This window comes from Aptenodytes patagonicus, chromosome 16, assembly GCF_965638725.1.
Source record: "Aptenodytes patagonicus chromosome 16, bAptPat1.pri.cur, whole genome shotgun sequence".
NCBI lineage: Eukaryota > Metazoa > Chordata > Aves > Sphenisciformes > Spheniscidae > Aptenodytes > Aptenodytes patagonicus.
Window position 1 is genome coordinate 4987281 of NC_134964.1, and position 21444 is coordinate 5008724.

General features: G+C 59.5%; 1 protein-coding gene across 6 annotated transcripts in view; it reads left to right on the forward strand.

Annotated features, from left to right (window-relative positions):
* Positions 1–21444, forward strand: part of ARSG (arylsulfatase G) — a 41387-nt gene that overhangs the window by 14933 nt on the left and 5010 nt on the right. For 3 of the 6 annotated variants that reach the window (XM_076353458.1, XM_076353457.1, XM_076353461.1), the window contains exons 2-10: positions 6038–6824; positions 7145–7332; positions 8000–8047; positions 8127–8238; positions 8544–8684; positions 11692–11885; positions 12543–12623; positions 15906–16014; positions 20700–20820. In XM_076353458.1, the coding sequence (XP_076209573.1) occupies positions 6628–6824; positions 7145–7332; positions 8000–8047; positions 8127–8238; positions 8544–8684; positions 11692–11885; positions 12543–12623; positions 15906–16014; positions 20700–20820 (1191 nt within the window). In that variant the 5' untranslated portion in view covers positions 6038–6627. Of the gene's footprint in view, positions 1–3683; positions 3774–6037; positions 6825–7144; positions 7333–7999; positions 8048–8126; positions 8239–8543; positions 8685–11691; positions 11886–12542; positions 12624–15905; positions 16015–20699; positions 20821–21444 lie in introns of those variants that run through there. The other 3 variants (XM_076353459.1, XM_076353462.1, XM_076353463.1) reach the window with 3 other exon arrangements.

Consider the following 21444-nt stretch of genomic DNA (forward strand, 5'->3'; position numbering starts at 1 on the left):
GCGGCGCACATTGCATTTTTAGGGGAAAACATCTCCCTTATGTAGGGAGCTTAAAAAGTAGCGATTTGTGAGTCAAACTGGAAGCAGGTGAGACCGACTGACCACCTATATGGATGGGGGAGGAAGGGAGCCGGGGGGGGGGGGTGTCACATCTGGCACGGAGAGCACGGGATAGGGATCTTTCCCGCGTCTAGCAGTGCCCGGCAACGGGGGATGGAACTAAAGCAATGAGCACTTTAGGGTTTCCCCTAAACTTCCCTGAAATCAGTAAAATAGAGGAAAAAGCTGATAGCGCTGCGTTTCCTGGCTCCCTGTCCCACAGCCACGGCTACCGCTGCATCCCGCTGCCGGCCTCGATGTGCTGGGCGCGGACAGACACTGCCGGCGAGGTTTCAGAACCTCGCACCATTCCTCGAGGCTCGTGGGTGAGTGACTTTTGCCCGCAGGTAACAGCAGAGGGCTCAGAGCGGGGCGGTGACCGGGCCCCTCCTTGCCTGCCCTCCTGCGCTGGCCCGGGACCCCACCGCAGTTTGCTGGGTTAAAGTGGAACCTGACGATTCTGGTTCGTACCCCTGGAAAAACTACCCAGGTTCAGTGCCTCACCCGTCAGCAAGGGCTGCTGTGTTTGATTTGGCAGGAGTCCCTTCTCTTGGTTTTCATTTTTTTTTTGTCACAATGGGAGTTGCTAGTGGGGCGGCGCAGGTAAGGGTAGCGGGCAGCAGGGGCAAAATTCTGCAAACTTCTGACAAATGGGGCAAATTAGCTATTGCTTTCGCTCGGTAACTTTGAGAAAGCTGCCACTGATTTCTCATGGCAATGCTGGTCCAATGGCCGCTGCCTCCAGCAAGACGCTGATGCTCTTGTCCTCGCTGGGAGGTTTTGGCAGCTTCACCCCTCGCAGTCCCATCCTAAACAAGCTAAAATCCAGGTGCTGGGCCATGGGGAGCGATGGGGACTGCGCCCCGTGTGTCTTTGGGGAGCCCCGTATCGCCCCGTCCCATGGGAAACCCCTTGCTCCAAGGGGTTAATGCCTTTCCCGGGTACGGATAAAGGACGACCACCTCGTCCGGCCTCAAGGAGCTGATACCCCGTTACACAAGCTTTTCCTTGAGAATGGGTCGCCCTCCCCAAGCTGTAATTCATCCTGGCAGCGACAGTGCAAGTGGTTATGGGACAACAAAAGAGGTTTGTGCCTCCAGGGGAGAAATAAGAATGCAAATATCTTTGGCATGAAAAAACAAAGGCGATTTACTCCTTGGTATTTCTTGTCAGTACTTTGCATCTGTCTCTGCTTCACCTTCTCATTCCTTTCCTTTGGGCTTTCCAAGTGCAATAAGGCTTTGGGGAGCGATGGGGGCTGGAGGGGCCCTGTGGGAGGGACAGGACTGATCGCTGGTGGCTGCAGCCTCTCCGGCCCAGGGCTTCGCAGCTCTGCTGTGAAATGCTTTTTCCCCCATGTTGTTCGCCCACTTTGGGGGGATTTGCCCTGCTGCAGCCTGGCCTCGGAGAGGGCTTGGCCGTGTCTTGCCGGGACGCTTTGCCCTGGCACATCCATTGTGGGTTCGTCCCGTGCCTGGCAGTGGCTCGCACCAGGACGTGCCTCTCTGTCTTCTCGGGGAATTCTGCACCGCTCCCAGCCTGGGTGCGTGGCCGCTGTTTGAGGGCTCTGTAAACCATAGCGAAGGAGAGCAAGCGTCCCATCAGTGGGCATAAATCAGCCGGGAGCTGGAAAACAGGGCGGGCTGCAAACAGAAGGGGAGTGTGGGCCCCTGCTTTCTGCCGCCGGATGGGTCAGGGACTTCCAGTTCATTTATTCTGCTGGGGTTTGCCCAGCCCTGCTCGGCATGTGTAATGTTTTCTCTGAAAGACCTAGCAGTTAGATGGGTGAAAAACATTCTCCTGTCTCAGGAGCTGGCAGAAATCCTAGTAAATCTGCAGAAGTATGTTTTTGTCGGTGCTGCTTATTCTGTTAGGGGAACTAGTATAAACTATTCCAGTAGAAAACCTTTTCCTGGAATAAAGTCTTGACTCTGTTCAGAGCATTGTCAGGACAGTTGTACGGGGAAACGGAGCTTTGCTGGTAAACATGCTGGGACCGAGGAGGCCTAACGGGGCAGACACAGAGCTTGTGCAGCCTCTGCCCCACGGACAAACCCCTCACAAGGCACCTGCTGCCCTTTGCTGCGCTCAAACAAAAATAAAATCTCTGCATGGTCAGTTTGGAAACAAAACAAGGGGTTTTTTTTCTCCCTCCTGAAACTCTGGCTGTCCCCGCTGGGATGTGCCACTGTCCATCCCCTCCAGGCTGCGGCTGGGCATCCCCCGGTGGGGTCGGTGTCAGCGCCATGAGCCACGCCATGGGGGCACGTCCCCATCCTGCATCACTTGGCAGCCGTGGGGTCAGCACACAGCTCGAGCAATTGCGTCTACTTGCCTGCCTCAGTTTCCCTGACCCCAGCTGGCACGAGGGGTGATGCTTTGAGCCCCCGGAGTGGTCCTGAGATAGCAGTGGGTGCCCGCTCCGCTTTGAATTTCTCATCCCCTGCAGTGTCCTTATCTCCCCGCTCCTCGCAGCCAGGACGGGGATGCCTGCTGGGGCTTTTGGCAGGAGAGCAGGGCCGCCGGCACGGGTTTGGGCCAGAGATCAGAGCTGTGACGCCCTGGGCGGGGTGCTCGCCCTGGGTGCTGGCGGGGGACGACTCGGTGCAGCCGGCACAGCCAAGCATGCTTCAAAGAGCGGCAGGTTTTTCTGGGCTCCAGCTGCTGCTTTGCTCTCCAGGCAGGCGTGAAAATGTGAAAGAATGTGAAAAATGTGAAAATGATCGTGCTGGCCCCAAGATTTGTAAACTTCTGGTTAATGTGTAATAAATATATGACGGATACTCCCAGCGCTGGGTGGGCAACCGTGGCTGCTCGGTGGTGGTATGGCCGGCGGTGGCATCCCTGAGCCGAGGAGGCATCTCCCCTCCCCTGCCCTGGGGCCAGCCCCAGGGTGTCCTGAGCAGCCCCGGTTGGAGAGGCTTTGGGGCTTTTCTAAACTGGTTTATCTGGTTTCGACTGATCCCTCCTCTTTCTGTGAACCACCTTGTCTGGCTTGCAGAAATGCACTTTATTTTATTTGTTTAATTCTTCCCCGGTACAAGGTGCATGCTGTGAAGCCTGGGTGCGCAGCGTCCAGTCCGAGCGATGCCGGCGCTCGCAGCCCAGCGCCGTGTGGCGGTGCCGGTGCCGGTTCTCCAGAGGCTTTGGTTCCTGGGTGTGATTCTGCCCAGGTAGCTCATCGGGCTGTAACCACCAGTGCAGTATTTCCTGCTTGGCACAAAGTGAAGTGCTGCAACCATGTTCCCACCATAGTCAGTCTGGGGCAATCTCTTATGAGTCACTTTTTTTTTTTTTTGCAAAAATAGCTAAAAGATGGTCCTTCAGCTCTGCATGGGTCCAGCTGTAGCAAAGCTATAGGGGAACAGAGATGCTGCTGAAGCACAGGGCCTGGCGTGGTGGTGAGCAGGGACCAGGGCTTGTCCCAGGGAGGCTCCCCGCGACCGCCCTGGCACCGCCACAGGACATGCGCAGCGTGCCGCGGGGGCAGAGCCGGCAGAGCCCGGACTCGCCCAGGAATTCGGGATGAAAAGGGTCAGAGAGGCGCCTCTGCCAAGGAGCTCGGAGGAGAGCACGCTGGAGTTGGTGCCAAGGGGCGGCCTCATGCTCTGCCGGGGTTTGGACCTGCTGTGGGCGAGGATGGTTCTGCAGGAGCCTGGCGAGGAGCCGCGCCGGTGTGTCCCACCTTCCACGGGCTATGTTCCACCTCTCCTTCAAATGGCCTCTGAGCATCAGAGATCAAGAAGTTTTGTCTGACGCCTTACTTTCCCCTGTAATTTAGAGAGAAGAGAGTGTCCTTTGAAAATGGTTTTGTTTTTGTTATCCGTGTCATCCTGGCGTCCCTCCCCAAAGTAAATGGAAAGGACAGAGGTTTGTGGGCGAATGTGGGTTCAGCTCCCTTGGGTTTTGCTCGTTTTTTCTGGGTGGCTGCAGGTGCTGATGGGGGGTCCCCAATGCACATTGCGTGGTGTGGGGCCACCCCCCGGGGATGGGATGGGGTCTGGCATGGAGCTGCATGGAGGATGCTTGGAGAGGCTGGGGCTTGGCACGGAGACCACGCTTAGCCTGGCAAAGGGGCCCGGGAGCTGCTAGATGCCAGTGAAGGTGCCGAAGGGTAGGATTACGTGGTGTGGCTTCCTGGAAAGGGTGAGCAGCACCCTCCTTAGGCATGGCTCAGCTGAACTTCGTCGCTTTATTTTTCCCCCAAAACCAGTTCCAGTGCTGGGTGATACCCTGCTCCATCGCCCTGCGGAGAGCCCCAGCCAGAGGGCTGAGATGGGGCTGAGTTAACGCTGGGCCATGCCCGGGTTAATCCATGCTGTTCCTACGAAGCTGGTGGCTCGATTCTGTGCTTTCCTCGGTCCAGCTGGGCTCAGCCCCTGAGCGGGGGTGTTGGAGCAAAGCAGGGCTGCTCCTTTCAAGCACCCATCCCCAAAGAAACCCCGAGGGCTTTCCAAAGAAATTGCAAGGGGAATTTTTTATGGGAAAATAAAGGCAACTTAGCTGCCATCAAACATGTCCAGATACCTAATCTTGATTCTTCTTGCTGTTTGGCCGTTCAGGGCATGAGGGACGAGCTGTGGGTTTGCAGTTAGGGTGCAGAACGGGAGCTGGGCTCATGTGCTTTGTTCGGGCAGGGCTGTGCAGCCTCTCCCACAGCTCAGCCCCCTCCCGCGGCTCAGCCCACCGACCCACCGCATCCCGCCCCTGTTAATTAATGTACGGAAAGCTTCCAGGCCCTCGGATGAAAGTTTATAAATTGATGCTCTGGGCTATGAATTATGAATGGAGTCACATCCCTGATCACTGCAGTGCTACGCCAACAGTTCTGAAGCTGCTGATCTGAGCGACAGCCCAAAGCTTTTAAAGATGTCAACAGCTAAACCTGGGAATAATTTGCTTTGCCAGCTACAAACCTCTTGGCCTACAGATGGGGCTCATCGTATTCCCTCTCCTGCCTCCTCCTGTCACCTTCTCCTCTTTTGTTTTCCAGTATTGCCTTCTCTCCTTGCCCTCCCGGTTTGTCTTCATGGATCTTGTCCCACTTGGCTGTGTTGACCATCCCATGGGAGCTGAATCCTCCATGGCATGTTCCTCCCCCAAGGTTGCTGGTACTGACTGGGGACATCTGCCACAGCACCGGTCCCAGCTGGGTCACTCTGGCCCCCGTCCGTCCCCACCCGGGCGCAGGTCCCCACACCATCTCCACGGCCGGTGCCGAGCTCCTCACGCAGGGCTCGGCAGGGTTTTGGCAAATCTCTGCAGTTTCATTTCCCTTTGGCCATAACTTTGTGCTGAAGATGTTGTGTTTCACAGCTCCATCTCTGCCATTGGTCTTCGGGTGTTTGTCCTTGAACCTCTCCACCACTGGAGGCCAAATCCTGCCCTAAGCAGCTGCATGTGCTTAATCCTGTAAGCCCGGGTATTTCTTGGGTTTATTGCCTTCTGGGTTTGCCTGAATTCCTGCATTCTTACCTCCGGGAGCGGCTCCCTCCCGGTGCCTGATGGCCCGCAGCTGGGCTGCTGCCCGCACGGGCTGCGCTGCCTGCTCTGGCCCGCCGGCAGCAGTGGGGCAGCATGGAAAGAACTAAATTTAAAAAATGAGCTTTAGAAACTTCTCAATTTTTACAAATGAAGGCAAGGCCCTGCACATTCCCCCCAACCCCCAAGTGCTGCGCACCCTGCAGTGCTTGGGACAGAGCAGCGCGGCTCCCCGGGGATGACAGCACAGCGGGAAACCGTCCTAGCCTGAGCGATGGATGCGGGAAAGGGGCGCTCGTTGTTTCCAGTCCTTTCCAGTCGAGCCATCGTGAGCCAGGCAGCAAAAAAATACAACTTCAAAGGCAAAGTCTCGGCATCTGGTTAAGGCGTTCTGCCCCGGGCTGGGATGCAAGAGGGCTCCGGCAGGTCCTGATTGCGTCTTGTTTCTCTTCCACAGGGGATGCTGTAGCCGTGCAAGGTGAGGGACAGACCGAAAGTCGCCGGCGGAGCCGTGACGGTTATTAATCCGCCTGAAGCAAGGGAGGCCGGCGCTTCAGCGACCCGAGGAGCATGGTCTGCAGGGAAAGAGCCGTTTGTCAGAAACAAACATCCCCCCGGCTGCGGTGAGGCGAGAGGAGCCGCTGCCGCAGATCGAGCACGCTTATTGAGGGAAAAATACCACTTTGGTTTGGTGTCTAATTAGATATTTACCAGGAAGGAAGAAAAGTTAAAAATAGGGTGACAGTTACTTCAAAGGGTGTTTTTGCCTTCTAAGAATAACACCTTTGCTGGCACTGATTTCAGAAATATCAGCTGTGCCTGGCTGTGAAAGATGGAGGTGTTGCAGCTCAGTTGGTAGCCAAGGGAGCAAACCTGGACCTCCCGGCCCCTGGCCCGGCCTCGTAGGAGCAGCTAAGGAGAGGACGTTTGCATCGCTGTGAGGGCCCGTGGAGAGCTCAGCTGCGCCCACAGGGACACATCGGAGGGAGTTTGGGGAAGACGAAGCCGCCGGTGCCCCGGTGTGGGTGGGAGGGGACGTGTGGCACCATGGGGACCCCCTCCCTGCGGGCGGTGCTGGTGCTCGCCGCAGCGCTGGCGGGGCTCTTGGCTCCCCGAGCAGTGTACGGGCAGCCCAACTTCATCGTCATCCTGGCGGATGATGTGGGCTGGGGGGATCTTGGGGCCAACTGGGCAGAGACGAAGGAGACCCCGCATTTGGATGAGTTGGCAGCCGAAGGGACGAGGTAATGTCTGTCCCCCCTCCCCGCCCCTCTCCAAGCATCCCTGGTTACTCTGTCCCGCAGCAAAGGGGGTTTCCCTCCTGTGGCAACCGGCAGGCGAAGGGGGTTTCACTGACATGATTTTGGGTGCACGGGGAGGGCAGCCAGAGCCTGGTACCTCGGGGTGCAGGTCCATCCATCCCCGCTGGGACCTGCGAGCTTCATCCCCCGCTCCAGACCCTCATCCCTGGGGCAGAAGGGGACACGTGCAGGGAAGCAGGGAGGGACGGGACGGCATTAGACCACGCAGAGGCTTGCGAGCGAAGGGTCCTTTCATTTTCTAGATTCGTGGATTTCCACTCAGCTGCGTCCACTTGCTCGCCGTCCCGCGCCTCTCTGCTCACGGGGCGTCTCGGCGCGCGCAACGGGGTGACCCACAACTTCGCCGTGACGTCGGTCGGTGGCCTCCCCCTGAATGAGACCACCCTGGCTGAGGTCCTGCGGGAGGCTGGGTACAGCACGGGGGCTATAGGTAATGTCCGCCGTGCCGAGGGGGCATCCAGGGCGGGGAGATGGCGGTGGGGGGGACGAAGATGCCTGTGTCTGTCCCTTGTGGAGGAGGTACCGCCGGTAGTTAGGTGAAACGCTGGCAATTAAAGGAAAGTCTAAAGGATCACGTGGGACGGATTTTGCACTTTCCCCTTGGATTTTGCAATCCCAAGCTTAAAATCTTCATTTTCAAGCATATGATATTGCCTGAAATTCAGGCCCTCCCCAGTTCTCCATTTAAGCTCTAATTGCTTCACCTCACAAGGAATGCGCAGGGTTTTCCTCAGCAAACATGACTGCGCACAGCAGTCCTGGATTGGTGCATTTGGTGGGAGCAAGGGCGTGCCGGAGGTCCGAGGATGAAGCTGGTTGTTTTGGAGGGGTTAGAAAGTCATCTCCTCTGAACATAAACACATGAAAGAGCCTTTTAAGGCTGGAGACGGTCAATTTGCACAGGCACGAGATACCCTATGCATTTTTTCTGAGTTTCTGCAAAAAAAAGGCATTCTGGAATCGTGGCCAGCACAAACAAGTAGCCTTTCTTGTTGCCAGATTAAAGTACCCAGTGCTGCGGGCACCTCGTGGGTGATGACTGGTGGTGACCATAGCTGCATTAACCTTTGAAATGATGTTCTGTGGCTTTCACACAGGCAAGTGGCACCTGGGACACCATGGCTACCATCACCCCAGCTTCCGCGGTAAGGGCTGCGCCAGCGGGGATGAGCTGAGCATCCTGTGGCCGCCTTGTCCCCGCCAACAGCCTTGCTTGCCCCTCAGGCTTCGACTATTACTTCGGGATCCCCTACAGCCACGACATGGGCTGCACGGACACCCCTGGCTACAACCTGCCGCCCTGCCCTCCCTGCCCGCAGCATGGCGCGGCTGCCAGGTACGGGGGTGCATGGGGGGTTCAAGTGCTGGCACTGGGAGGTTGGTGTTTGCACCAGCGTCCCCAGCCCCGAGAGCTGCCCTTTGCTGTGGTCCCCTTATGCTCTGTGCACCCATTTTTTCCCCTTGTGCACCCCACAGCAGGGCGCGGGTCAGGGAGGTGGGTTGGTCCCCGAGCACCCTGTCCCCTTTCTGCTCCTGTCCTCGGCTGTGCCTTTCTGCTAAGCCAGGAGAACAGCCGGGCTCCGTGCCTGCTGCCATGCCGGTCCCCGCTCTGGTGACGAGCGTGGGGTGGCTTCTGCCCAGCAGGATTGCGAGGAAGGACTGTTACACGGAGGTGGCCCTTCCTCTCTTCGAGAACATCACCATTGTCCAACAGCCCGTCAACCTCAGCAGCCTGGCAGCGCGCTACGCAGAGGAGGCAGCGCGGTTTATCCGGCGGGCGAGGTGAGATGCCACTCGCCGTCCCCCGTCCCCTTCTCCGGGAGACCTCGTGGGTCGCTGCAATTGTCTTCTGCTCGTGCTGCAGGGTGTCCCCGGGGCTGCTTCCCCTGGGCTGCAGAGCCCAAGGGGTTTCGTGGCTGCTCCCCACCACAGCTGGTTTTCCCTTGAGCTCTGCCATGTATGAGAGCAGGATCTGGCTGCTCGATCTGGGTCTGCAAGGCTCAGGACATGCCCATCCCGCAGCGGATGCTGCAGGGCAGATAAAGCCGAGCAGCTCTAGCTGGAAGCCCTGCACGTGCCTGGGGAGGTTGGCATTGGTGTGATGCCGGGGGGCACGGGTGTTGCCCTGCAGTTCTTGGGGAGCAGATCTGGGGTCTCCGTGGCTCAGCTTCCCAGCCCACTGGAGGAGGGAGAAGGCACCGAGGCTGTCACCGGTGTCCTGCAGTGCTCACCCTAGAAGCCTTTTGGTGCATCTCCTCTAAAGGGATTGTGTGTGTTTAAAACCACCATTTACAAGGAAGGTCAAAGCCTTTGAGCTGGGCTGTGCCTCCTTCCTGGGGGTAACGTGCAGCAGGATCCTGGCTAGCGGGGATGGGAGGGAGGGAGGGAAGGAAACACTGCCATCCCTCTGTCCTCCATCCCTCCGTCTTTGCAATGGCATGGGGCGAGGTGGCAGCGGGGTGGCTCTGCCGGGCGGTGGAGGTGCCTCTGTGGGTGGGGGGTGCTGGCGGGGGCATGGGAGTGGGCACTGAATGGGTGCCCACAGCAGCTCCGGTGGCGGGACCAGAACAGCACCCAGAGGTGTTTAAACCCGCCCCGTATGTGGGGTTTAATTCATTTTGAGGATAAAGCGCTCCGGGACCCCTGGGCTTCAGGGTCTGCCTTCCCCAGCCGCCCAGGGACACAAGGAGCCCGGGTGTGCTCTTCCCCGAGAACCAAAGCGGCTCCTCCGAGACGATGACCCCAAAGCCCTGCTGATGAGTTGTGTAATTTTAATCCCTATTATCAGCGGATTATGAGCTGTGACTTTGCAAAACACCTCCCTGCAGCGCGAGGAGGAGAAGCGCTGCCGGGCAGCCATGTCAGAGTCCATCCCAGGCCTGCATCCAGGGATAACACAGACCCGGGGAAGGGCCACGGCGGGGGCGTCCTGCGGGCGTGCTTGGGGAAGGGTTTTGTAATGGGGGCAAACGAGGGGCTGGGCAGGGAGCAGCCTGTGGGGAAATGGCTCCCTATAAGCCTGGGTACCGTTTTGCTCGCACAATACCTATAGTTTATCCCCTTTGGGTACCAGGAATCAGCCGCAGCGTGGCCCAGCCGCATGGTCAGGATGCGTGCCTGTAACGGGGCTGGAGGGTACCCGGGCACCGGGCTGCAGGGCAGCAGTGGTCCCTCCTCCTGTGTAAACCCCCAGCCCTCGGGGCTGCGAGGATGCTGGTAGGCTGTGAAACCAAGTGCGTGAGCTCCGCGTTAATAGGAAAAACCTTTGGACTCCCAATAGTATTTTGGGGTTATCTGCGTTCATGGAGAACAGGGTTAAGCAGGTGCCTGCCTTTTTTCTCCTTCTCTTTGATGGCTTATTCCAGTTTTCCTCTGCCTGACTCATTCATTACGGGGCAACAAAAGAACACCGGATTTGTCATCTCAGTGTTTTTTTAACCAGTTGTGTCAAGGTTGAGCAATTTGTGGCAGTGAGACTTGGCTCTGCTTGGGACACTTAGAGCGCAGTGAACATGGGAACAAAAGTCAGGGACGTTTGTCTTAAGTTATTGATTAAATGTTTGCTCAATTTTCGGGAGAATTCTGAAATGTCCATGCGAGAAGCAAGCGGGATGTTCAGCTGAACGCCGTGGTCATGAGTCCGTCTGGATGCTGGAGTCTACCTGGTGCTCCCGGGTGGGATGCGAGCCAGGGGAAGCAGCTTTCCCCACTCCAGGGTCTCTGGCATCCCAAGGGGAAAGGTGCCGCATAGCCTTTTGCAGCGGTGATTTGCAAGGGATGCATCAGCACCCGCTGACGCCCAGTGTTTTGCAGGGGCTGGGCAGGGTGCCGGGGGGATGCAGCCCTTCGCAGGGCTCCAGTGCTGCTGGGGAAGGATGCGGCAGCTCTGGGCGGGATGGGATTTACTCATTTTCCATCCCCAGGTGGGTGACGGGTAAAGGAAGGAAGTGCTGAAACGCACGTCGGAGGGGCCCAGAAAGCTTTCTGGAGGCAGCGATGGGGCAGCCAGAGCCAGGCGCGTGTGCAGGCTGGGGCACGTCCCCGGGATCCGGCCCCTCCCCACTGCTCACCATCCCACCCTTCCCCTCCGAGGTCCCTGAGGAAGAGCGTGCCTCGTTGGAGGAGATAAATATAGCCGTAAACAAGAAAACAGGACATGTCCTCTGATGATTTAAAAGCAAACAGGCAGCGGGGCAGCGCACAGTGAGCGAATGTGCCGTGCTCCCTGTCCGGGGCTGCTCGGCAGTGCTGAGGCCGCGCTCGGGGTTGGTGTAGGTGTCCTTTTGCTGCTCATCCTCTGCTAAAATCACCGGCGGGGGCCGAGCGCTTGCTGGGGAGGGGGAGGAAGGGCCAAAATGGGCCCCGTGAGAGAGGGGAGGGAGGTGGGTGGGTGCCGGGGGTGCACTGACGCGGGGTGTTTGGCTGGCAGCTGGCATGCCACCAGAGATGGAGGAAGGGGCGAGCCCGTCCCAAATTGGAGGACAGTTGACAACAGGGGGACAACGGGGAGAGGTTTAAACAGGAGCAGGGGAGAAGTGGCTCACGCTGGGCCAAGCATCCCCCCTGGAAGGGCAGCGGGTGCCCAGAGGGTTTGCAGCCGGCCGATGCACGCAGGGCGGTTTTTCCCCCGGGAGCTGCGGCAGAGGCAGGGGTGGCTTCAGGGCTCCTGGGAGGAAGGGCCACCGGTCTGTGTCCCCAGGCTCAGCAGTGCCACCACCCCGGTGACCTCCTGCCACAGCTTTCCCCTTCCCTGACCCGGCTGAACGCGCTCCCCCTCTTCCCTGCGCAGCGACAGCGGACGCCCCTTCTTCCTCTACCTGGCGCTGGCCCATATGCACGTCCCGCTGGGGGTCCCCTCACCGCCCCCCGCCTCAGGCAGGGGCATCTACGGAGCTGCCCTGAGCGAGATGGATGCCCTGGTGGGATGGATAAAGCGGGTCGCCGACAGCCACGGAAAGGGCAACACGCTCCTGTGGTTCGCAGGTACAGCAGGAAAACCGGCTGCGGTGGGCTGGGGGCAATGCCAGCGGCTGCACCGGCACCAGCCCAGGGTGTGCGTGGGTGGTGGGGGGCAGGACCTGTGTTTGTCCCCTGCCCTCGATGCTCCTGGCTGCTCTGCGGATGGGGAGCGATCAGCAGCCATGGCTGAGCTGCCCGGGGCCGTCACATCGTGGGGATGGGGGTCCCGGACTGCTGTGGCCACTCAGCCGGGTGCCCACCCTGCCACCCCCCTTCGGCCGCGGGCCTGAACCGGCAGAGCCATGCCTAATTAAACCACAAATCCTCATTCATTAAGAAGCCCAAATCCTCTCTCGCTGAGCAGCCTCCCTAATGAGGATGTCTTGCTCCTGATGACAGGAACCTCTCCACTGCTCATTAACGCCCAAAGCTGGTGGCAGCCGTCCCCGCACCGTGCCCCAGCTCCGCTCCAGCCCCTCACCCGGGACTCGGGCAGCCCCAGCACTTGAAAATAAACTTTTAGAAATAAAAATAAATAAACCCGCTGCTCTTGCTAATGTGGGAAAGCATCACAGGGATGGGAAGGAGGGATGGAGGGGTCACTTGTCCTTGTTCGCCCCCCGTTGCAGAGGTGCCCCCTGGTCCTGGTGTTGCTCATGGCGACGTTTCTTTCTCTTGCAGGTGACAACGGCCCCTGGGCGCAGAAGTGCGAGCTGGCGGGACGCCTGGGGCCGTTCGTGGGGGCCTGGCAGAGGCAGCGAGGTAACCTGGCAGCGTGGGGGGGGGGTCTCCCGGGGGGTGCAGGGGGGGCTGCTCCACAAAGCCCTTCATTGCCCATCGAGGGGGACATGGGGAGCATTTCACCCCCCAGCCTTTCTGCTGGCTGCTGCCCTGGGCTGAGTTGCCTTGAAGACACCCCAGGATAATTTTTTTTCTTTCAAGCAGTCAAGTTTTCCCCTAAAACCACTGCTGGGGTGAGCTGGGCCCCCCCTGGTCCCTGTTACCCTGGAGCTTGAGGTGAGTGGCTGCTGGTTTTGGAGATGGGATGCTCTCACCACCCAAGCACCAGGGCCATCGGTTCCGGCAGGGTCTCGCAGCCCCCAGCCCCATTCCCCCTCAGAGGATAGGGCCCAGCAGCCCTCCCAGCACCGTGGGACTTTGCTTTTCTTTCTCTCCACCGTTTTGTTGTTTGTTTTTTTTTCTGCCTTTCCTCCTTTTCCGGCCAAGCCATCTGCTTGGTGGGTTTATTTCAGCCGGAGCAGCCAGAAGCATGCATGAGTCAGGCGTTTCCCACTTCTGCTTGTATTACGCAGTGTAAACGCGCGCCGGGCTCGGTTCCCCTCTTTGCTCAGGGTCAGCGGGGAGGGAGCGGCGGTGGAGGGGCCGCGGGCGGCAGCGCCTCTTTCCTCCTCCGCTTCCTGACACCCAGGCGATGCAACCGTGGCCGCTTCCCTGGGCAAACGCTGCCGCCGGGCTGGCTTGCTTTCCCATTCCCAGAGCCCTTCCTTCAGCTGGCCCCAGGATGAAATCGTAACCTTAATTTATTTTTTTTTAGTAAACAAACCCTGCTGACGACCTGGGTTGCTCTTGAGCAACCGACGGTCACAAGCTGGAGCAGATGGTACAGGCAGTCCAACGTTTGGGAACAAAGCTAGGAAAACACGGCCCCTTTCCAGTCTCTCGCTGCCCTGCAAAAACACCCTGAGCCCTGGCTATCGCGGGAGGCTGGGGAGGAGGTCGGGCTGGCAGGGGTCTAGGAGCTGGCTGTAAATACCGGCTGGGAAGGATGACTTCTGAAATCCCTCGGCTGGTTGTTGCATGGATGTTTTGAAAGCCAGCCCGGTGTTACTGTGTGCTGCCGGCTGGTCTAATGCTGCAAACACCCGCCAGCGTGGGTGCTGGGTGGGTGGGATGCTCGGCCATCCCATCCCGGGGGTATTGTCCCCCAGCGGGGAAAAGCCCTTTGAAGAGCGGGAGGGCAGGGGAGGACGGGCTGCTCCGGACTCTATACGTTTCACGTAGCTTGGCGTTTCCTTTTAGGGTCCAACCCAAATTCCAGGGATGTTTTCCATTGATTTCGGGTGGTCACTGGAGTCGGTCCTCCCTGGGAGAGAGCTGCACATCCGTGCGTGCTGCCCCCTTCTCTGGTTGGGGAGCTTCCCACAGCCCCCCAGCCCGCCCCGAAAACCCATCTCCCACCTCGGGGCCCAGAGCCCGGCAAGGGTTGCCGGGATGGAGATGCGCGTTTCGGGGATGTGATGCTGGCCGTGTTTTGAGGCAGGTTTGGGAGGCTCCAGACCCAGCGTACCCGTGCTGAGGACCTGCTGTGCATGGCAGGAGGGGGACTGGGGGTTTCATCCTGGCACGGGAATGCTTAGTTCAGCTTTCCTGGAAAGCTGCGGCCTTCATGGTCCCCACAGCAGCAGGGCTGCGTCATCCCTGCTCTGGAGAGAAATCCCTGCTTGGGTTTGGGGTGTTTTAGCTCCATTTACTGCCCAAAGTGTTAACGTGCGCTCGTTCATGGGTAGCTCCGGTGTCCTCCCCAGCCAGAGGTACTTGGGTGGCTGGAGGGAAATACCTACTTAACGTCCTCCTGGAGACTCCCCGACCATGCATGGAAAAGCCCTTGAAATGCAACTGTCTTACTGGGAGGATGAGTTATCTGATGTATGTGCAGAGATGGGGATTGATATTAACTGTATAATTGCTATAATTTCCTAGGGCGTCTGAAGGCAGGGGAGGCACCTTGCTTAAGCCGTACGTGGTGCGTGTTGGAAGCGGTTACGTTTCCAACAGCTGCAAGAGACCCCGGTGCCGGCTGTGTCCCACCGCTTCAGGCCCCAAAGAGATGTTTATCGTCGGGAAACGCCAAAAATTTGGGTGGAGTGTGGGAGAGATTGGGGATGTGCCTGGTCCGTGCTGCAGCAGGGTCAGAAACCTTTTCCCTGGACTATTCCTCGTGCCGCCGGCACCGTGGCATCTGTGCAATATGTGTCTTCCTCCGCTCCGGCGGTGTGGGTATGGCAGCATCTCTTGGGAGTGCAGGATCAGTCCAGATGCCCGTAGCGTCAGGCGGTGACTCCCGGAGAGGCCAGGCTGGGATGGGGACCGGTGCAGGGACACAGAGGAGCGTGGGGCGGCTGTGTTGGAGCGGGGACGTCGCCTCTCTCTTGGCTCTGCCCGGAGGAAATGGCTTTGGGCGAACGCCGTTGCCATGCGCACGCTGAAAGGCGGGCAGACAAAGGCTGTGCCTGGGAAGTTTGCTCAGTGAATTGGGTTGGGATTTTCTGTTTGCCCCATTTCCAGTCCCTTCCCCCCCAGCTGCCTGGGGCCCTTTGGGCTACAGCCAAAGCAGAGGCTCTCTAACGCCCTTCCACCCATTTCAATGGTCAGCATCCCCATTTTGTTGCTCAGCATCCCCATTTCAGTGCTCAGCATCCCAGGTGGAGGAAGGGACTGGGCAGCTTCCCCGTGCCGTGCATCTCAAACCCAAGGGCAGAGCAGGGGCGTTTTGGGCGATGTCAGGGAAACAACTGAACAGGTTAATTAGCCGGCAGGAGGGTTATCATCAGGATGGTATTTTTAATGAAGCGTGTTTCCAGCAGGCTGGGGGGCTGTTGGTGCTTTACCCCATGGAGGGCAGCAGCCCACCTGCACGGGGCTGTTTGCAGCCCCTGGCATAAATTTCTACATTTCCTGCCAGCTCCATATTCTCTCCTGACATCAGAAGTGGATGGAAATGTGGCAGCTCCGGCGGCTGGCTGTGTTCCTCATTGCTCGCTGGAGCCGGGGAAACACAAGGCAGTGCCAAACTGAGCCCCCTTTCTTTTCCCTTTCCCTAGTTCTTTTAAAAACTCCTGTAACTCTTCTCCATACCCTGACCCAGCTCTCTCTCCAGTGAAATCATCCTCCTTTAGGGTCATTTACTCCATATCTGCTTCTGAGTAGTTCCTTTCCCAGGGAAACTCTGGGGTCAGGAGGTTTTCCCATTGACGCAGCGCTCCTGGGCAGTGGGATGCTGAATGCTGCCCTTTTCTCTTGCAGGTGGGAGCTCGGCAAAGCAAACGACCTGGGAAGGAGGGCACCGGGTGCCGGCGCTGGTGTACTGGCCCGGCCGCATCCCTGCCAAGCGGACGAGCCACGCTCTGCTCAGGTAGGAGCCCGGCCAGATCACATTGCGGGGAGGGGCAGCCCCTTTGCCCCTGTTTGGAAGGACCCACCATCCCCGCGCTGGGATCCAGGTGATGATCGGGATTTTGGCAGCAGCAGCTGCCCGCGCTGGTTGTTGCCTGCCTTGTGCCAGACTCTGTACTTTTGTCCTCTCCCAAGCCCATAAGACTTAATGCTTCAGCGAAGAGGAGTTGAAAGGGCTTTTTGTGAGGCTGGTGGATTGGCGTTAGCAGCCGCTGGGCTCTGTGTGCCTCCTGGCCGCGGTGGCTGAGCGCCTCCCGATAATTAAAAGATGATGATGTTCCCTCTCTCCACCAAGAAGCAGGCTTAGGCTTTGTGGTTTGTGAATGGTTTTATGTGGAGGAGGGTGCGGTTGTGGAAAAGGCTGGCCGGAGAGATGGCGCTTGCAATCAGCGCAGGATGCGGCCGGGCTGGGAGGTAGCGAGTGACTTTTGCTGTTTCCGGCAAGAGCGGAGAGGAAGGGCTGCTGCCTCCTGCTCCTCGCCTCGCCGGGGAGCGCTGCACTGCGGGGGGTGGCGTGGCGGGGTCCTTATTGCAGCAATATTGCACCCCTGCAGGCAGCAATTGCAGCTCTCCATGCAGCACTTGCAGCTCTCCATGCAGCACTTGCAGCTCTCCCTTGCAGCAATCGCACCCCTCTTTACAGCCCTCCTTTGCAGCAAATGCAGTGCGGGGGACACAGCCTGGGCTGGGAGCAGCGCAGTGGGATGCCCCGTCCCCTTTCGTCCCTTGAAACACAAGATGGTGGAGGTCAGGGTGGTGGGGCCAGGGGGCTTGCTGGGCGTTGGGAAAGAGTATCCCACCTGCTGGAAGCAGGTCCTAACTGGTCCCCACCTGGGGAGGCGTTGGCTGTTTCTAAGGTCCATGAGATAAGCTGGAGCCACTTCTTCCTGCCTGAGGACAGCTCTGGGAGCTGGATTTTCACAAGCAGGGGAAGGTTTGAGGCATAAGCTGGGTCACTGACATCTGGCAGAGGGGATGGGGCACACGCAGCACCCCTTGGGTTTCACCTCCAAACCCTTCCCCTCCGTGGGTGGGTGATAGACTGACCAGTGGGACATGGGGCAGAGCTGCCAACCCATGCCCGCTCCGGCAGCCGGGGCAGCACGGTGCAGGATCAGTGCCCATCCCCATCCCCCTGTCCCACCAGCCCCCTCACCCCCCTGCACATGCTGCAGCCCTGCCGCCAAGCCCAGGCATTCCGTTTATCTCCTCGAAGACCTTATCTCCTGCATTTCCCAGCTCCAGTCCAGCAGGTTGGGCAGCTGGAAATCTAGAAAGCCGGCGGCAGCACAGGCTGTGCTGCATGCCAGGTGCTGGGAAGGCGGCTCTGTAGCTCCCCAGGAGTCACAGCACACCCAGCATCCTGCCCAGCACAGCCTGGCATTGCCACGGGGCCATGCCCAGCTGGTGCAGGGTGATGCCCTGGCATCAGAAAGAGGCAACCCCCTGTTTGGGAGGCAGCACAGAGCCAGCCTGGGGGACGCGAGCGACGGCTCGTGCTCAGAAAGGTGTCACCACTGTGGTCCCGGCCACAGCCTGAGCTCTTGAGCAGGGGATGTGGAGGGATGCAGAGGGACGTGGAGGGATGTGGAGGACAGGGGCTGCTCGGTGCTCGCAGTATGTCAGGTCAGGTGGCTTTTCTCTGCACCTGGAGTCACCCTTGGGGACATCCCTCAAAGGACAAGCATGTGAAATAGGGCGGTTGAAGACTTAGGACAAGTTCTTCCCCAACTGATGGGGAAGACCGAGAAGGTGGGGAGGGAATGAAATCTGTGTGCAGATGCAGCTGGGAGACCTCTGCACACAGGGAGGGACCTCTGTCTGGTGGGATCCCCCAGGAAGGGCAGGGGCTGGGCAAGGGCAGGTGTTAACTGCCTGCATGAGCCTCCTTCTGCCCCTGGGGTTATGAAAACACTGACAGCCTTTGCCATCTGGCTTGGGAGAAGGGCCTGCCCAGGACTGCGCCTTGCCTCTCCCCAGCATCGCTTGGCTTCACGTCCTCCCCGGCACAGGGAGTGGACAGGTGAGCGAGGGTGAGCGTGCCCGGGGGCCAGGGAAGCTGAAGCCAGCAGAGAAATGCTGATGCATCGCCGCAGACCTGCACCTGCACGCGGGTTTCTGCAGAAAACTGCCTTGTCGGCTTTTCTTAATTATATTTAATTGTCAGAGCCACCTGCCGTGCTTCTGCCCTTCTTTGCCCCAACCCAAAGTAGGGCACAGAAGAAATAGGTCAGCGGGGTGGTGAAGAAGCAAATTGCACCACTCCGGCTGTGCCGGAGGCATGGGGCTGGGCAGGTTGGGCAAGCCGGTTGTGGTGCGGGGAGAGCTGGTTCAGCTGCCTGCAGCTGCCTGCACCACATCATTGCCAGGGCAGGGCAGCATTCCCTGCCGCCGTCATGCCCAGGATGCTCATTGCCAGCACAGCGCCCCGGGCAGCTCTGCCCCTCAGGCAGCAGGCAGGGAGCTGCCTGTCCCTGGGCGCTGCCAGCCCCTTTTCCCTCGGTGTTCGGGGCGGCAGCAGGACACTGGAGTGACTTTATTTATTAAATCTCTCTTGGCCGGGGCTGGGGTTGGCAGCGTGACTTCCCCTTTTCCTTCAACACGGCTTCCCCAGCTTGGCTTCCGAGATGTGCCTGCTGGCGGGGCCTTTGCTTTGATGCCAACTTTGACCAAAATCCTATTTTTTTGTGCCTTTTTCCACGGGATATGCCTGCCTGTGGCTGGGGGGATCTGTGACCACCTCTGCGCTCAGTCACGTTGCCCTGCCACCTTGGCGATGGTTTTCTGCGGTCCCATCTGCTGGGTCGGGGCCGCTTGGTGCAACCATGCGAGCATCCGCATGCACCGTGCTGGGGGTCAGATCCTGAGGGTGCTGAGCACCCGTGGGACCAGGAGCGCGCTGAGCGGGGCCTGCCCTGGGCTGCCATTTCGGGTGGACCTGGGCTGACCCCAGCGAGGTGCCTGCAGGGATGTGCCCTGCCTTGGGCACAGCGGGGAGCCAGAATTTTTTTCGGCGCCTCCTGGCTCGCCTGGCCGCTGGGGCCGTCTCCACGAGCGCGCCGTACCGGGGCTGCCTCTCAGCAGTGTTTGTTCTTATTTGTTCTCTCCGTCTCTTAGCAGCTAAATTAAAACTCATTGAGTGGGAGAACCGGGGGCCCTTAAGCCCTGGGCTCTTTTCTCTCTCTGCTCACGCAGTCGCCATCGTGCACCGGGCAGGAGAAACGCGGTGGCAGGACCGTGGTGGCAGGACCGCAGCGGCACCCTGGGTGCCCCCCAGTTGGGGGACATGGTGTTTTCGCCTCCCTCGGGAATTTCCTTGCCCCAACTGACCCCCCGAGTTGCCGGCATGAGGGTTTTGCAGCTGGAGGGATGCAGGCTGAGTCCCCGCCGGCTGCCTGGCACCGGTGGCTCTGCCGGCTCATCAGCTCCCGTGCCACGGCCTCATCCCCAGGGAGGGCAGCGCTGTGATGTGTCACTTGGCCACACTGATGTCCTGCTGTCCCCCGGGGCCGTGGGACACCCCTGGTGCAGGGTGGCTCCTTTTAGAGGTGTGGGGTCGCCCTGCAACCATGTCTGCGAGAGGGAGGGATGCTCTCGGCAGTGGTGGGGGGGACGGGACACTTTTGTGCCTCGCAGGAGCAGGATGTGGGCGGTGGGGGTCAGACGTGGGGGCTGTGAGCGGGCTGACCCCGTCCCGCTGGAGTCGAGCCTGGACCCCACTGGGCAACGTGGCTGGAGGAGGGGGAAGCCCGTGCCCGTGGCGGCAGAGCCAGGAGGTCCCCGTCCCACCCCAGCAATGACTTTGCTTGACCTGTGGTCCCTCTGCACCATGGGGATGTGCCGGAATCGCCATGGCCCAGCTCTGGCCCCAGGGCCACAGGTAGCAGGTGGGAAAGCAGAGACTCTCCCCCTCCGCATCCCCATGGAGCTGGAGGGACATCAGGTCACCTGCTCCTTCCCTGCATCCCTCCGCACCGGGAAGCGACTAAGGACGAGCCCCGAGCGCTCTTTTGTGGCTGAGGCCCCTGAAAAACCCAAGAGGTTTACTCGGGTGGAAATGCTGACGGGCGTTTTGGTGGGAGTGCACAAAACAGCACCGCTCTCATTTTCCATTCTGGCTGCGACGGCTCGTGCTGTGCCATGCAAAAGCGAGACCACATTTTCCTGGGGCGACGGGATCTGCTGTCATTGGCGTAAAAAGTCCCTGTGCTAGCACTTTCTCTGGAGGGTGACCTGCTGCCTTCCCTGTGTGTCCCCGGGGGAGGGGGGACAGGGGGGCGGGAGGGGGCTGCCCTGCTCCCCGCCGTGCCCCTGCCCTGCGGGTGCGGGATTTGCCAGGCGTGGGAGCGGTAGATCCTGGCTGAACCCCCAGCACCTGGCGAGCAGCCGGCACCGGGAGTGGGAGGTGTGCGAACCGAGGGCTTGCCGGGGCCGAGTCGCTGCTTGAAGCCGATTTTAACCTTTTCTGCAGAGCTCAGCTGCTGGGATGGGTGCTGGGAAGCAGCCGCCCCCTGCCCAAGGCACTCCCCTGCCATCGGTGCACCGGGTGCCCCCCGGGCGAGGGGCTGTGGGGTGCAGGTGGGTTGGGGGGACCCTCCAGGGATCTTCGCTCCTTGCTCTGATGAAAGCCACCTCTTTCCCCAGCACCCTGGACATCTTCCCTACGCTGGTGGCCCTGGCTGGGGCGGCGCTTCCTCCAAACAGGCGCTTCGACGGCTTGGACGTGTCCCCGGTTCTCTTTGGGTGGTCAGATGTGGGGCACAAGGTAAGACAGAGCCACCCCCCCCGGAGACATCCCCCTCCTGACAGCAGGTCCCACCGCCTCCGAGCTAAAACAGGTAAGCGGGGGGCGGAAAGGCTCAGAGCTGGCGACGTGCGGACCCATGGGAGCATCATCCCCCTGGTCTGGAGGAGGAGGACAGCCGGAGACGGCCGGGTGCTGTACCAAGGCTGGGCTTGCGCTACCGGGGTAAAAAGGGCTTTTGGATTAGCGAAGAGTTGTCTTAGCTAAGAGAAATGCTTTGTTCATAAATCTGGGATTATAGGTGAAAATGCCTATGCATGCAGCCTGGCGTGCCTCCCCGCGCGCCGGCAGGGCTGTGCCCGCTGTCCCGGGGGACACGGTTCCAGGGGATGCTTGAGCTTGCAGGCCCAGACGGCAGCCCCGCGGTGCCCAGCACGGCGTGTCTCCTTTCCAATCGCAAAAGGTACGCCAGCGTGGGAAACAAAAGATCCCAGGGGCTCGGATCTAGTTGTATCTGCTTTATTTATCTTGCCAGATCGAGACATAACAAAGCCCTCCTTCTCCCAGCTGGGGAATGTGCCTGTTACTGATGTTCAAGCGGGGCAGCCTGTCCATACCCTGCAGCTCTGCCCATACAAAAGGAGC